This window comes from Sminthopsis crassicaudata, chromosome 2 (genome assembly GCF_048593235.1).
Source record: "Sminthopsis crassicaudata isolate SCR6 chromosome 2, ASM4859323v1, whole genome shotgun sequence".
Classification (NCBI taxonomy): Eukaryota; Metazoa; Chordata; class Mammalia; order Dasyuromorphia; family Dasyuridae; genus Sminthopsis; species Sminthopsis crassicaudata.
Window position 1 is genome coordinate 26,661,214 of NC_133618.1, and position 13,677 is coordinate 26,674,890.

At 33.6% G+C, this 13,677-nt stretch overlaps 1 protein-coding gene across 1 annotated transcript in view; it reads left to right on the top strand.

Annotated features, from left to right (window-relative positions):
* ZNF638 (zinc finger protein 638) overlaps positions 1-13,677 on the top strand; it is a 140,458-nt gene that overhangs the window by 73,265 nt on the left and 53,516 nt on the right. The window contains 3 exon segments of the mRNA XM_074285532.1: positions 2,173-3,694; positions 7,268-7,329; positions 9,219-9,257. Of these exon segments, the coding sequence (XP_074141633.1) occupies positions 2,375-3,694; positions 7,268-7,329; positions 9,219-9,257 (1,421 nt within the window). The 5' untranslated portion in view covers positions 2,173-2,374.

A 13,677-nucleotide genomic window follows, 5' to 3' on the forward strand; every position in this document is an offset into this window, starting at 1 on the left:
CATGTAAAATGTATGGGATTGCCTGTCATCGGGGGGAGGGAATAGAGGGAGGGGAGGATAATTTGAAAAAATGAATACAAGGGATAATATTATAAAAATATATATAATAAAAAATTATTAATTAAAAAAATAAATTTTAAAAAATGTTAAAAAAAAAAAAAAAAAAGCATGAGTTAAGAACATTTTACATGATCAGTACCATTCTGGCTATGGGACAGATAATCTATGGATAGCTTAACAATCAAGAATATATGTATAGCCAATACTAGTAATAACAATAAATATTTGTTTACTGACAATAGTAATTTCATTCCATTATATTATTTTGTAAGAAAATTCATGGTTAGAGATAGAAATATAGGAATTATTTTAAGAAATAAGCTAGAGATTGTTTAAGGTATGAATATAATTATAGGTATATACAAACATACATGTATATATGTCTTGGAGTAGAACTAGGAAAGTGGAGGGAATTTCAGCTTTTGCTTTTGGAAGAAGAGGTGAACTGATTTAGGGTTGGGCATTTCCAGATCAACCATAGCAAGTCCCACAAGAAGTTTCACGTTTTTCTTCTCCCAGAGAACAGAAAGATATCTTACAGAACACAACCAAAATTCAGGACTTTGGCTTTTTGCTGATTGCATAGACTAAAACGACTAAATCATATTTCACTTTGGGAGTTGTCTTATAATAATCATTATAATAATTAATTATTATAAAAATTGTATAATTTCAGAGTCTCCTTGCCCCACAGAATCTCTCACTGTTTATTGAAGCCTTAGGTCCTTAAGAAAAAGAAAAAAAAAAGAAAAGAAAAACAGACTGATTTGTGTTTGTACAAGGTGGACTAGACTTGGAATGGACTAGTCTGGTTACAGTCTAAAGTTTGTGTAGGTAATAAATAAATGCATGATCAAGTTGAAGTAATAAAGTGAAGAATATTGTGAGGACCTTGAAATTGTCTGTGAAGAATTATTATACTATTAGAGACAGTGAGGAGCCGTTAAAGAATTTGAAAAGGCTGGATATAATGATAAAAAGGTTATTATGAAAGACTAGTTAGGTGACTACATTTAGGCTGGATTATAGAAGAAGGGATTAATTAGTTTAATATTATTTTCCAGTGTACAGGATAATATGCATAAAAATATAGGAGATATGGATAAATTTATAGTCTGAACTAAAAAAAATGTAACTAACTATACTTAGACTATGTGATGTGAAGACAGGCACCAATGCATTATCTGTACTTGGCAACTCATGCTGTGGTGTCAAGCATAGGAGTAGTTGACTAGAAGCTCTTTGAAGTCTAATATTGCTTGCCATATTCTAGGTCAGGTGGCTCCTGATTGGGGTGGGGGAAGGGAAGATGGACAGGGATGACAGCAGTGCCTTTTCACTTAACATATCTTCAAGGAGTTTTGATCATTTTGATCTTTCATGTTTTCTCTCCTCAGAGAGAAAATTGCCACAAAATTTGTGCCAACTTATGAAAAACAAAACAAAGCCCTGTATTAACCGAGAATTCATTGTTAATGTACAATTGCTTATTATTGGGACTTCCAGCATAATTATTTATGGAAATTGTCTCCAGTTATGCTAAATTAATACTGAAAGAAAATTTTGTAGTTGTGTTACTTTACATTGCATAGGAGTAGTTAATGAACCAGTTTACTTGCTATGTGTGACTTGAATATGTCTTTTAAAAATGTTAAATTTTACTATTCTGTGGGTGTGCTGTTTTATAATTGAGAATTTAAAATTTTTATGAATTTATTAGTCTCTAAAGTGTTAAACATGATTTTTTGTCTACATATATTTGTAACATCACAATATCTGAAAATATCCCTATTTTGGGGGAAAAAATTTAAAGTTTTAAAAACCATTGGAAGTCATTGCCCAGCACCTTGGACAGCTCTTGTTACTCCTTGGTAGAAGATGGGGAATGTCCAATTACTACTATGTCGAATGTCTTTGTGTTTTTAAGAACAAGAAAGAAAATGCACTGGGATTATTGATTTAAAATTTTTCCTGAAGCTTCATTCTAAAGGCATTTGAAATTTAGCTTGATTTCATGATTTAACATTTCATAATGTTTTTCACTGGCTATAGAGTCCACTTCATAAAATAGTTTGAGTTAAAATGATCTAATATTTGTGTTTTAACTTTCAGCTTTGTGTTATTCTTGGAAAATTTCGCACCACTTGTGAATTCCTTGAACCTGGGCATTGCAAACCCACTTCTGTTGGGCCCATCTCCTTTGCAGTTTGCTCAGATTAAGACACAGTTGGCTCTACAACAGCTGAATGCAGTTGCTTCACATGGTTCAGCATCACCTTATTCATTATTAAATCAATCATTCTTGAAAATAGCCATGTCGAGACCGAGGTTTACTCCTCGAGGACACTTTCCAGGTCAAAGGCCACAAGCACCCAACCCTTCTGGGATGAAGCCTCATGGAGGATATATGAGAACTGAAACAATGGGTATACCAAGATTACACCCATCGGGAAGACCCCATGGAATTGCACAAAGATTTGGGGGCCATGAGTCTTACCAGAGCATGGGCCCCCATAGGACAAATGTTCAGATGATGCAACACCGAACTGACCCAAGATTGGCCAAAGAAAAAATGGATTTTCATGAAGCTCAGCAAAAGAAGGGAAAACCTCATGTTGGTCAGTGGGATGATAGTCCTCGTCCATCTGGAACAACAGGACTGAAACGTGGTTCTGCAACACACATTACAGACCAGAGTCCTAAAGTACATAGTCGATATACAAAGGAAAGCGCATCAAGTATTTTAGCAAGTTTTGGATTATCCAATGAAGACCTAGAGGAACTCAGTCGATATCCAGATGAACAATTAACTCCAGAAAACATGCCATTGATACTAAGAGATATAAGAATGCGTAAAATGGGGCGCTGGTTACCTAATTTACCTTCCCAGAGAAGTGGTAAAGAAACCCTTGGTGGTGAGACAGTTTCAAGTAATGTGATTGATTATGGACATGCCAGTAAATATGGTTACACAGAAGATCCTTTGGAAGTACGAATTTATGACCCTGAAGAACCGACTGAAGAAAATAAGAATGAATTTCAGTCTCAGCAGAATATTTCTGTGTCTGCTCCAAATGTGATATGTAATACAATGTTTCCAGTTGAAGATTTGATCAGACAGATGGGTTTCCAAAGTGAGTCCTCCAATAATCAGTCATTTTTCCCAGTTGATAGTACAAACAAGATGTCAAATTTAAACATGACAGGACAGTCAGTCCTTGAACCAGTGAACTCTGTGAGCCAATCTATTAGTCAAGCAATGAGCCAGTCACTTATTTCTTCAATGAGCCAATCTCTGATACCACCTCCTATGAACCAGCAGTCCTTTTCAGCTGAGTTAATTACGCCTGTAAGCCAACAGGAGAGGATTTCGCATGAACCTGTGATTAATTCATCTAACATGCATATTGGGTCTGGAGGTGGGAAAAAAAATTACTCATCAGAACCTGATGCTCCTATTCAATCTCCGTTTGGAATTGTAAAAGCATCTTGGCTGCCCAAGTTTTCACAGGCAGGTGCCCAGAAGATGAAGAGACTTCCAACTCCTTCTATGATGAATGATTATTATGCTGCATCTCCAAGAATATTTCCACATATGTGTTCTCTATGTAACGTAGAGTGTAGTCATTTGAAGGTGAGTGGTTTCTAAAGATCACTGTATAATTCTCAGCGCCTGAGTAAATTATATTCTACATTCTGATGTGTTCTGGTATTTATTGGAAATTAAACTGACAGGCAATTAAGTCTAATCTTTATGTAAAATATAAATTTTTGAAGATCTTAAGTCACAAACTATCTGAATAAGATTATGGTATTTCTCTGCTTGGATGAGAACTTAATCCTATGGATCATGTAAAAAGTTGATATGTTGCATTTATCTTTGGTACATCCTTTGGAGATCCTCAACAGCCTTGCACATATCTATGTGTTCAGGGCTAGTGACATTTAAAGCTGATTTAAGTGTGTTCTTATTGGGCAACATGGGCCAGATAACTTTTAATACTTAGAAGTGAAGAAATAGAAGATTCTAAACAAGTTAAGTTTTCCAAGATGAGAATATGTCAGAAATAAGATAAGCAATATAACACTCATTGAGTATATTGCCTCTTTAAACACAGTTTGTTTTCATGATAACTAGTTCAAGAATTCTTAGCTTCTTTTGTATCATGCATTCCTTTGGAAGTCTGGTGAAACTAATAGACCACTCAGAATGTTTTTGAATTTATAAAATAAAATACATAAAAAGGAAACTAAGATGGAACTACATTTATCAAAATTTCAAAAACAGCTTTACAAGTCCTACACTAAGACTCTCTGGTTTAGATTTTTCTTTGGTAAATTCGCAAGACTGGGATATATTGCCTTTTGATAAATGGAATTAGTAATTTACTGAGGTTTTTTTTTATGCTTAGCACATTTTTTTTAAGATGACAGAATATGGAGAAATATAAATGTAAATTCATTAGGTTTAGATACTTAATGGTTAGTGTAGTATTGTCACATGGTAATATTATAGAGGTTTTGAAGAGTGTGAAAAGTAGGATTTTTGATGTAATGTGGTATATACATACTCTTTTTTTTTTTTTTACAATAAATATGCGGAGTTCAGGATGAAATGCTTTATAATTTGTTTACTTATGATATGCTTGTATAAATTATTTTCTGCTAAAATTCTTTGTAATTTGTAGTCTAGATCCTTGGGCTCAATATGAGGGGGGAAAATCCTTTTTATAGGAGCAGGTTTATATAAAAGACCCTTTTTGCTTTGTACCTTAACCATTGTTTTTGAAACCTATCAACTTTTGCCCTAGCCCAAGATTATGAGTCTTCCTTTCATCTTATTCTTATTTAGTCTAAATCCTTATCTTTTCTTCCCTTAATGACATTCTTTACTTACTAAGAATCAGCCTCTGGTGCTCTTTTCTGGAGCTGGGGCAGTTGACCTAAGACAACCACTGTAGAGGTAAATGTCTTGGGGTTGTCACCATGTTCTTTTAGTTTTAGCTCCTTTAGAAAAAGGTCATAATCTGTTTAGGGAAAAAAATGTCAAGTGATCTTTATTTTCTGAGCCTAGAGGATTGTTATAATAGAGATTGAGGTGAAAATCAGAGCATGTGAGGAAACTCATGTCAGATTCTCATATATGTATGTATTCAGGATAGAGTTTTGTATGAAGGAATAAATTTCATTTCCACTTTGGGATGATTTTTAATGTTGTTCATGGAAGTCGATTTCAGTTTCTGTGAGTGGTATCCAGTTTGGAATTGGTTGCTTTGAAATCTAATTTCTCCATCATTGAAATTGTTTAAGCAGTTTGGCCAGGGATGCTTAGGTAGAAGAATTGAATTAGATGACCTTTAAGGTCTCTTCCGGTTTTATTCTTTACTTCTTTCTCTTTAAAGATGGAATTTTATTTCCCTTCTCATGTTTCTTTACCATTAAATTTGTCCTCTTGCAGGATTACAAAATTGTCTCCACTTCTAGTTATTGGACACTTCACTGTGGTAAAATTTTCACATGACAGAATGTTTAAATATTTGTAGCTCAGGAAAAATTACTTTTTAAATAACATCAGGGGCTTCTATACAAAATATACTTGGATAAGGAAATGGAATGTAGAAAAGTTATTATATACTTTATCAGTAGTTCACAGATAGACTTTTAATCCATAATGGAGACTGATTTGGAACTGGTTTAAGTTCAGATCCCATCTCTGCCTTTTATTACCTATGTGGACAAGTCCTTTAACTTTTCTGGATCTGCATTTCCTCACCTGTAAAATGGGATTGGGTCCATTAAAATTGTAAATTTACAGTATTGACTGGATTATGTTAATTAAGAGTAGTCTGTTCCGGGCAAAAGTTTTAAGTTGGTCAAATTCAGAAAATTTAGGGAGCAAGTGGAGAAAGTTAAGATCATTAGAATATTTACAAACAATACTGTTCTGGGTCTTCTTCATCCTATCAATTCCACATTTCCCTTTATTTCTGAGAGGGGAAAATTGCCTTCTGGACATTTTCATAATTTAGATGCCATTGTTGATTTCTTACCCAAGATATTGGAAAAAGCACTGTCAATCTGTAGGTGATGCTACTGTTATCTTCTTTTGTTTGCAAGAAGTTTTGTTAAAATTTCCCACTTTTAGTTCCTGGTCAGCATTTCCTGGCAAGATTTTTAAAAGTCCATCCAGTTATACCCCTAAATAACTGTTGGTGCAGGGCAGCCATTTGGAACAGCTTTGCCTCTTTCTGCTTTAAGATAAATTCTGCAGTTAGTAGTCATTGATGGCTTGACTTGTGTACTCTCAGCAGTGATATTAGCAGCAAACTAATATTTGAAACAAGGGAATTGTGTACTCTTACTTTTTGTGGGGCTCACTATATAAGATAGTTTTCTGGTTCATGTTGAAAAAACAAAACCACATTAAACAGTATGTTTTGTTTTCAGGTAGTTCTTCTGGTTCACTTAAAGAATTGTACTGTCTTTTTTTGTGCTTCAGGCGCTGATGAGACGCATTTGTGACTTGAGGGCACTGAGTAATGCCCAATATTTAATTTTTATTATATACATTATATATATACACATACATATAACTTGTTATAGTTTTTAAATGAAACTAAGCTTCAAAATTTGAACTGTATTTTTAGAATATATGAAACTATATCCTTGTATAGATTTAATGGGGATCTCTTTTGAAAGAATATATCTCACAAATGACAGGATTTCATAGCATGGATTTATATTGCCAACCATTTACCTGTATTTGTAGGCCACATGCCATAAAGACCCTTTTCTTTAAAACATAAGTGGTCTCTGGCATTTCTGTTTTCTTTTGATAAAAATGGAACACTTATCCTTTAGGGTTTTGTTAAAAAAGTTTTTTTTTAATGAGTTGTTTTTTGAGATGTGTGCAATTTAGACTCAAAGTCTTGCCTATAAAATGAAACAAGGTACACACAATTTTTGTTGTAGTTTAATTTTTCAGCAACATCAGTAAATTGATGTTGATTTGGGGCTTTCTTGTCTTTTGTCAAGTTTATTATTAATTTTAATATGCTATTTATAATTGTGTATTTTAGTTTTGGGTCAGTTTGCTAAAACAATTGGGAAAAATGCTTAATAACTGACTCTAAGAATTCATAATTATAGTGGACATGTCATGGTATGGCATATTATAACTTATGCACTTTTCCCCCTTTTCTAATAGAATTGGATTCAGCATCAGAATACACCTGCCCACATTGAGAGCTGCCGGCAGTTACGTCAACAGTAAGGAAATTTATTTTTTCTTGGCTAGATAAAAGACTTTTAGGATGCCTGTTGATAACTTTCAATCTGTGACTTTTTGGGAAAATATTTAAGGTATTTTCATGTAGCTTTTGTTAATTTTGCACATATATTTAATGGTAGGAAGAATATTTTGAATTAGCAGATGAAAAACTGCAATGATTTTTTTGTTTGATTTACTACACTACTCTCTGGGCACAAAATCATTGAGTTGTTTCTCTCAACATGCTGATATTTTTAAGGTAAATCTTTTTTGGTTGCTTTGTTCCTTTAGGAAAAACTACTTTGGAACATGAGGGTGTTTTTTTTTTTTTTTTTTTTTTGGTTGTTTGTTTTTCTTTGTATTTTAAGATTCATTCATTAACTGTATAGTAAGAAACACTCTTGATGTGCAAAGGTTTGGTGCTGGGGAAAGAAAGACAATAATAGAAGTCCTATTTCCCCTTTGCCAACAAAATATGGATAGTTGGGGGAGTTGTTTTATTATCTGACTTGTTCCAGAGAACTGCTATGTGCTTTCTTTTTTTAAAATTGTGCCATAATAAGAAAATATATTTTATTGGTATAGAACTTGTATGCATGGGTTCTCAATTCCATATCTGCTGGCTTCTTGGGTACATGGACATTGACATAGATCTGTGGTCCCCCAAGAGTTATCCTGATTTCCTTCTGAGTCTGAAAGAAGTTAAATTCTTCCCCCAGGTCACACAAGTATTAAATATTTGAACTCTTAAAGTCTTAAGTTCACTATTCATTATTTCAGGTTGCTGTAGTAATTACAGTCTTTTAATCTCTTGTGCTGAGGTTTGGAGCTCTTATAGAAAGTTTTTAACACATTAATTTCATGCTTTAAATAAATGGATTAAGTTGAGTTTGAAAACTCCTTAAATGGAAGACTATTCATTCAAAAGGCTAGAATCTTTGCCTGACTGATGGGGTCAGTTATTTATTGGGTCATAGTCCAGTTTTTTTCTCAGTCATGAGTAGTGACAGAAGACCATTTGTTATAATACCTACAGTTATATTGTATCTTCCATAAATTAATCTTTTAATGAAGTTGAATAAACCTTGTAGTTACTTAACTTCATGGTTCTTATATCTGGTAGTTAAAGTTTCAGTGTTGTCTAAAAAAGTTTGTGACTTAACGAGAGTTATATACAGAACATAAACTTAATCAGGAATCATTTATTAAGTTCTTGTATATTTTCCAAATATTATAGGGATGTAAAACAAAAATAGTCCTGTCTCAAAAAGTTTACATTCTAATGGGGAAAAATCAGTACAAACAAGTTAAATAGAGTAGATGTCACTTAAGGTATTTTAAAGAACCCTAATTTCATGAAAAATTATTTAAACAATTGCTTTTTTTTTTTTAAAGAAATATAAAACATTTTTAAGTTAAAGAAGGTTATAGTATAAAGTATATAATTCTTTGATACCGTGACATGTACCTTTGCTCTATTACCGAATACTCTGTTCTGTCTGAAATTTTCCATTCCACTTTGATACATGAACTTGGCTTAACAAAATTCTTTCCATCATCTTTTAGTTTATGATTTCTGTGGTAGGACCACTTTTACTTTAAAAAAATTGAATTATAACCTGTACTTAAAGTCTTTGTGTCTAAATTAAAAACATATTTAGTCAGAACTTACAGGTGAATGTCTAACACAAGTAGCACAGTGGAATTGTATTTTAGAAGTGGAAATTATTCTTGTAAACTTGGGATGTTTTGGAACAATCCATGTTTTTTATTGTAGTTAGAAACAAAAAGACTTATTGGGCTTCTATTACATTTGATTTTTTTTTTTAAAGTATCATATTGACAATCTAATTATATTCATTAATGTCATTTCCCCCTCTAAAAACAGATATCCCGATTGGAATCCTGAGATCCTGTCTTCCAGGAGGTAATGATTTTTGCCAAGCTGTTACTGTTATTTAGTCCTTGTGAGCTTTTTGTAACCCCATGGACCTCAGATGCCTCTTTTGTTTTCTCCTAAAGTCTATCTGATCTCAGGTTCATTGCTTTCCTGATACTTTCTATCTCTTTCATCCTTTTCCATCCTCTTTATATTTTGCTTTTAGTCTTTATCAATATCAAGAAATTTTTTCCAGTGTAGTCTTTTCCTCATATAGCCAAAATATTTTAGCTTTAGTTTCAGTATTTGTCTTTCCAATGATTACTTTGAATTAATTTAAGCATTGACTGATTGATCTCTTTGCTCTCCAAGGGACTCTCAAAAGTCTTTTCCAGCATCATAGTTTGAAAGTGTTGATTCTGTGGTGCTAAGCTTTCCATATAGTGCACCTCTCACAACCATACATTTTTACTGGAAAAAATCATAACTTTGACTTTTACAGATCTTTGGGACAGCAAGTATAGCTCTAATTTTTAGTATGCTATCCAGTTTTTGGCAGAGTTTCCTTCCAAGGAGCAAGCATCTCTTAAAGTTCATGGTTGCAATTGTTAATTGCAATGATATTTTGCTAATAGTCTTCAAATAGGTTGAGTAGTAAGCAAAAAGTACCCTTTGCAAAAATGTCTACTCTTACTATGGAAGATACATAGTATTTTCCCCTTTTTTATTGTTTGCTTGCTTTTTGTTTTCTTTCTCATTCTTTTTCCTTTTTTGTTCTGATTTTCCTTGTGCAGCATGATAAATGTGGAAATAGATTTAGAAGAATTGCACATGTTTAACCTATATTACTTGATGTCTAGGGGAGTGGGAAGAGGCGGGGGAGGGAAATTTGGAACACAAGGTTTTGCAGAAGTTGAAAACTATCTTTGTATTTTGAAAAATAAAATGCCGTTAGTATTTTTTAAAATGGCCCACTCTTGATTGGTGATTAAAGATTCTATGTTAAAATGATAACTTAAATCAATGTATAATTTGTTTTGAATTGGAACTCAGATTGCAAAGAACAATTTGAGTTAATGGAGAACCAAAGATGAAACATTCCTCCTATCAGTAGAGTGGGCATGGGTCAGAGGGAGATGATATTGCACTTGCATGTGTGGATTGTAATCTCTGCAGTTAGATGTTGTCATTGGTTTTGCCTTCAACCTTTTAACAAAGGGGGAAGTTACTTTGGTTTAAAAATACAATATAATTTTTTTTTCCCCTGAAGTAATTTGCCCAGGGTCACACAGCTAGGAAGCGTTAAGTGTCAAGTTAGATTTGAACTCAGGTCCTCCTGACTTCAGGGCTGGTGCTCTATCCACTGTGCCACCTAGCTACTCCGGAACTTTAAAAAGAAAATCATTGCAAGTAGTCTAGCAATATTTCGCTTTTATTTGTAGTAGTACATGGATCACTTTTTTATGCAGTATCTTGTTGGAGTTGGTGGAGCAGTCTTCTGGTTGGTCTGTCTCCCTCAAGTCTTTCACTATTCCAGTCATTACTACATGCAGCTGCTAGAGTAATTTTAAGTTTAGATCTGTGTGACTCTATTAGCCAATTTTTAATGCCTTCCTTTGCCTCCGGAGCAAATACAAAAACTTTATACAACCTGGCCCTGACCTGCCTTTCCAGCTTCATTGGACATTTTTTCCCCTTCCTGTGCATATTCTATTAAAACTGGCTTTCTTTTCACTCCCTCAACTCCCATCTCCTGACTTTGCCTTTCCACCCTCCTTCCTCTATTTCATTCTTGTCCTGACTGATAGAATCCTCATCTCTGAAAATGCAGCTCAAATAATATGTTCTGTATGAAGCCTTTCCTAATTCCTACTGCTGCTGATTCCCAACTTCCCAAAATACTATATATATATATATATATATATGTATATGTATATGTATATATATATATATGTGTATATATATATATATATATATTACATTTACATTTATACCATATAGTTTTATATGTACTTGTTGTCTTTCCCATTATGGATTGGTTTTTTTTCCCTGAATGCTAGGATTAAAGAAATACTACTTGGTTTATAGAATCTAGCCAGTAATTTGATTTTCATTTACTGTATATCCTCCCAAATGGTCCATCAGCTTTTATTTGAATGCTTGCAGGGAAAAGGGAAGTCACGACCTTCCAAAACAGCTTTCTTCTTAACCCTTTTCTGACTACTCTTGTCTTCTGTCATTCACTGAGTGTGGCTCCTTCCAAAGGACTGTACCCCTGGCTATCCTGTCCAGTACTGTTGTATAAGACGAATCTCAAAGGACTTGAGTTGTTGTATCAGTGGTAGAAGCAGCCAGGAAAGGGGCAGTAGGGTCAAAGAGGTAGTGAGCACAGGGGAGAGGGACTGGAGTGAAAAGAGAAAAAAGCCAGTTGGTTGTCTGGTCACATTGTTTGAATGCCAAATATGTTTGCCTAAAAGACTATTTTATGGAAAACTCGTAGAAAGTAAGTGCTCAGAGAGTGGTCCGAAAAAACAGTACCAAGATACTCTCAAAGAACTTTGGAGATGTGAGACAAGGGGGATACTGGCCTGCCCATCATGGCGTGCCCTCATCAGAGGTGCTCCCGCGTTCTAGGATGACTTTTTTCCCTTCTTATACTCTCTTGATAATCATCTCACATGAATTCAATGGCATGTCCCCTCGGATCTCTTCACATCTCAAACTGACAATGGCTTCATTACCTTTCCTCATACACACATCTCTTCCATACCTCCCTGTAATTGTACAGTATGCAACTGTTGCCCTGCTTATTTAGGTCTGTGTGACCTTGGTGGTAGTCACACTTAGCTCACATGTTTCGCCTGCTTTTGCATTGTCTCTCTGACATGTCTTTTCTCTACTCATAAAGCTACCACTTGATTGCAAACCCTAATCATTTTTTATATTTGTTTTGTATTCTTGATATAATTAAAGAAGTATATTTTCTCTCAAAGAAAATGAGCCACTTGAGTGGGAAATAATTTATTTTGGTTTTGTGTCCTTTGAACCTAGCACTTATATGAGGTGCTTATTAATATGTATTGATGAGTTGATTTTCCCAAAAAGACTTCAGAGGCAATATAAGAACATCAGCAGGGTCTTTGTTATGTTTCCATAAATTGCTCCCTAAAATTTAAAATAATTTTTTTCCTTGCCTTGACCATATTTTGGCTTTCCTCTATAGCACAGGTGAAAAAGTCCTTAGTAGTCCAGACACTTAAAGAGGCTGAGTTAGATAAAATGTAATTGAGAAGTAGTTAACAATAAATAAAAATACAGTAGAACATAATATGGATTTTTAAAAAATTTTAATAATTTTTAATATTCACCTTTGCAAAATCATGAGTTTCAAATTTTTCTTTCTTTTCTACTGCTGTCTCCTCCCCAAGATAGCAAGCAATCTGATATAAGTAAATATTGCAATTGTTCTAAACATATTTCTATATTCTTCATGCTATGCACGCATGCGCGCACACACACACACACACACAATCAGATCAAAAGGGAAAAAAACCAAGCAGATGAATAACAGTCATCAAAAAAAAAAAGCAACATACTATTCTTTGATCTATTCAATTTGTGGATGTGAATGGCACTTTCTATCACAAGTCTATTGAAATTGTCTTGAATCACCTCATTGTTGAAAAAGAGCGAAGTCCATCACAGTTGATAGTCACATAATTTTGTTATTTTATATAATGTTGTCTTGGTTCTGCTCACTTCATTTAGCATCAGTTCATGTAAGTCTTTGTAGTCTTTTCTGAATTCAAGCCTGTTCATCATTTCTTATAGTACAATAATATTCCATTCCATTCATATATGATAATTTATTCCCCAACTGATGGGCATCTATTCAGTTTTTAGTTTTTTGCCAGTTTTTTGAAGGACTACTTCAAACATTAACATGTAGTTAACTAAGTCAGTATGCAACTTGCAGGGAAATTTTAAGTATATTTTAGCAGTCCCCTATTTCTCATTTTAAATTTTGACACTACTGCTCTATAGTTATACTTTTGAGGATATGCATAATATTCATTGTAGTTATTCAAATAAAATTTCTGAATTCTTTATGGTCTTTTAAAAAAAACCTCAAATCTATCTTTGGCTGTCAGGAAGAAAAGTATTTGTGGGATGAACCAGTTATTTACCAAAAATGTGTCTTCATCCTTTACTTAACTTCACATGTACCTTCACAAGCGGGAAGAGGGGAGAGAGGGGGAGGAAGAATCTGCAACTCAAGTTTTAAAAAACAAATGTAAAATTTCATTTTACATCTAACTGGGAAAATTAAAATAGTAAATATATGTTCAAATAAATCTCATTTAAAAAGCTATTAGAGTTAGAGTATGCATGCACATCCTATTTGAAAGTTTTTAAATTGTAAATTAACTTCTGAAAAAACTGAAATTAAGTGGGGATTTCTTTAAAT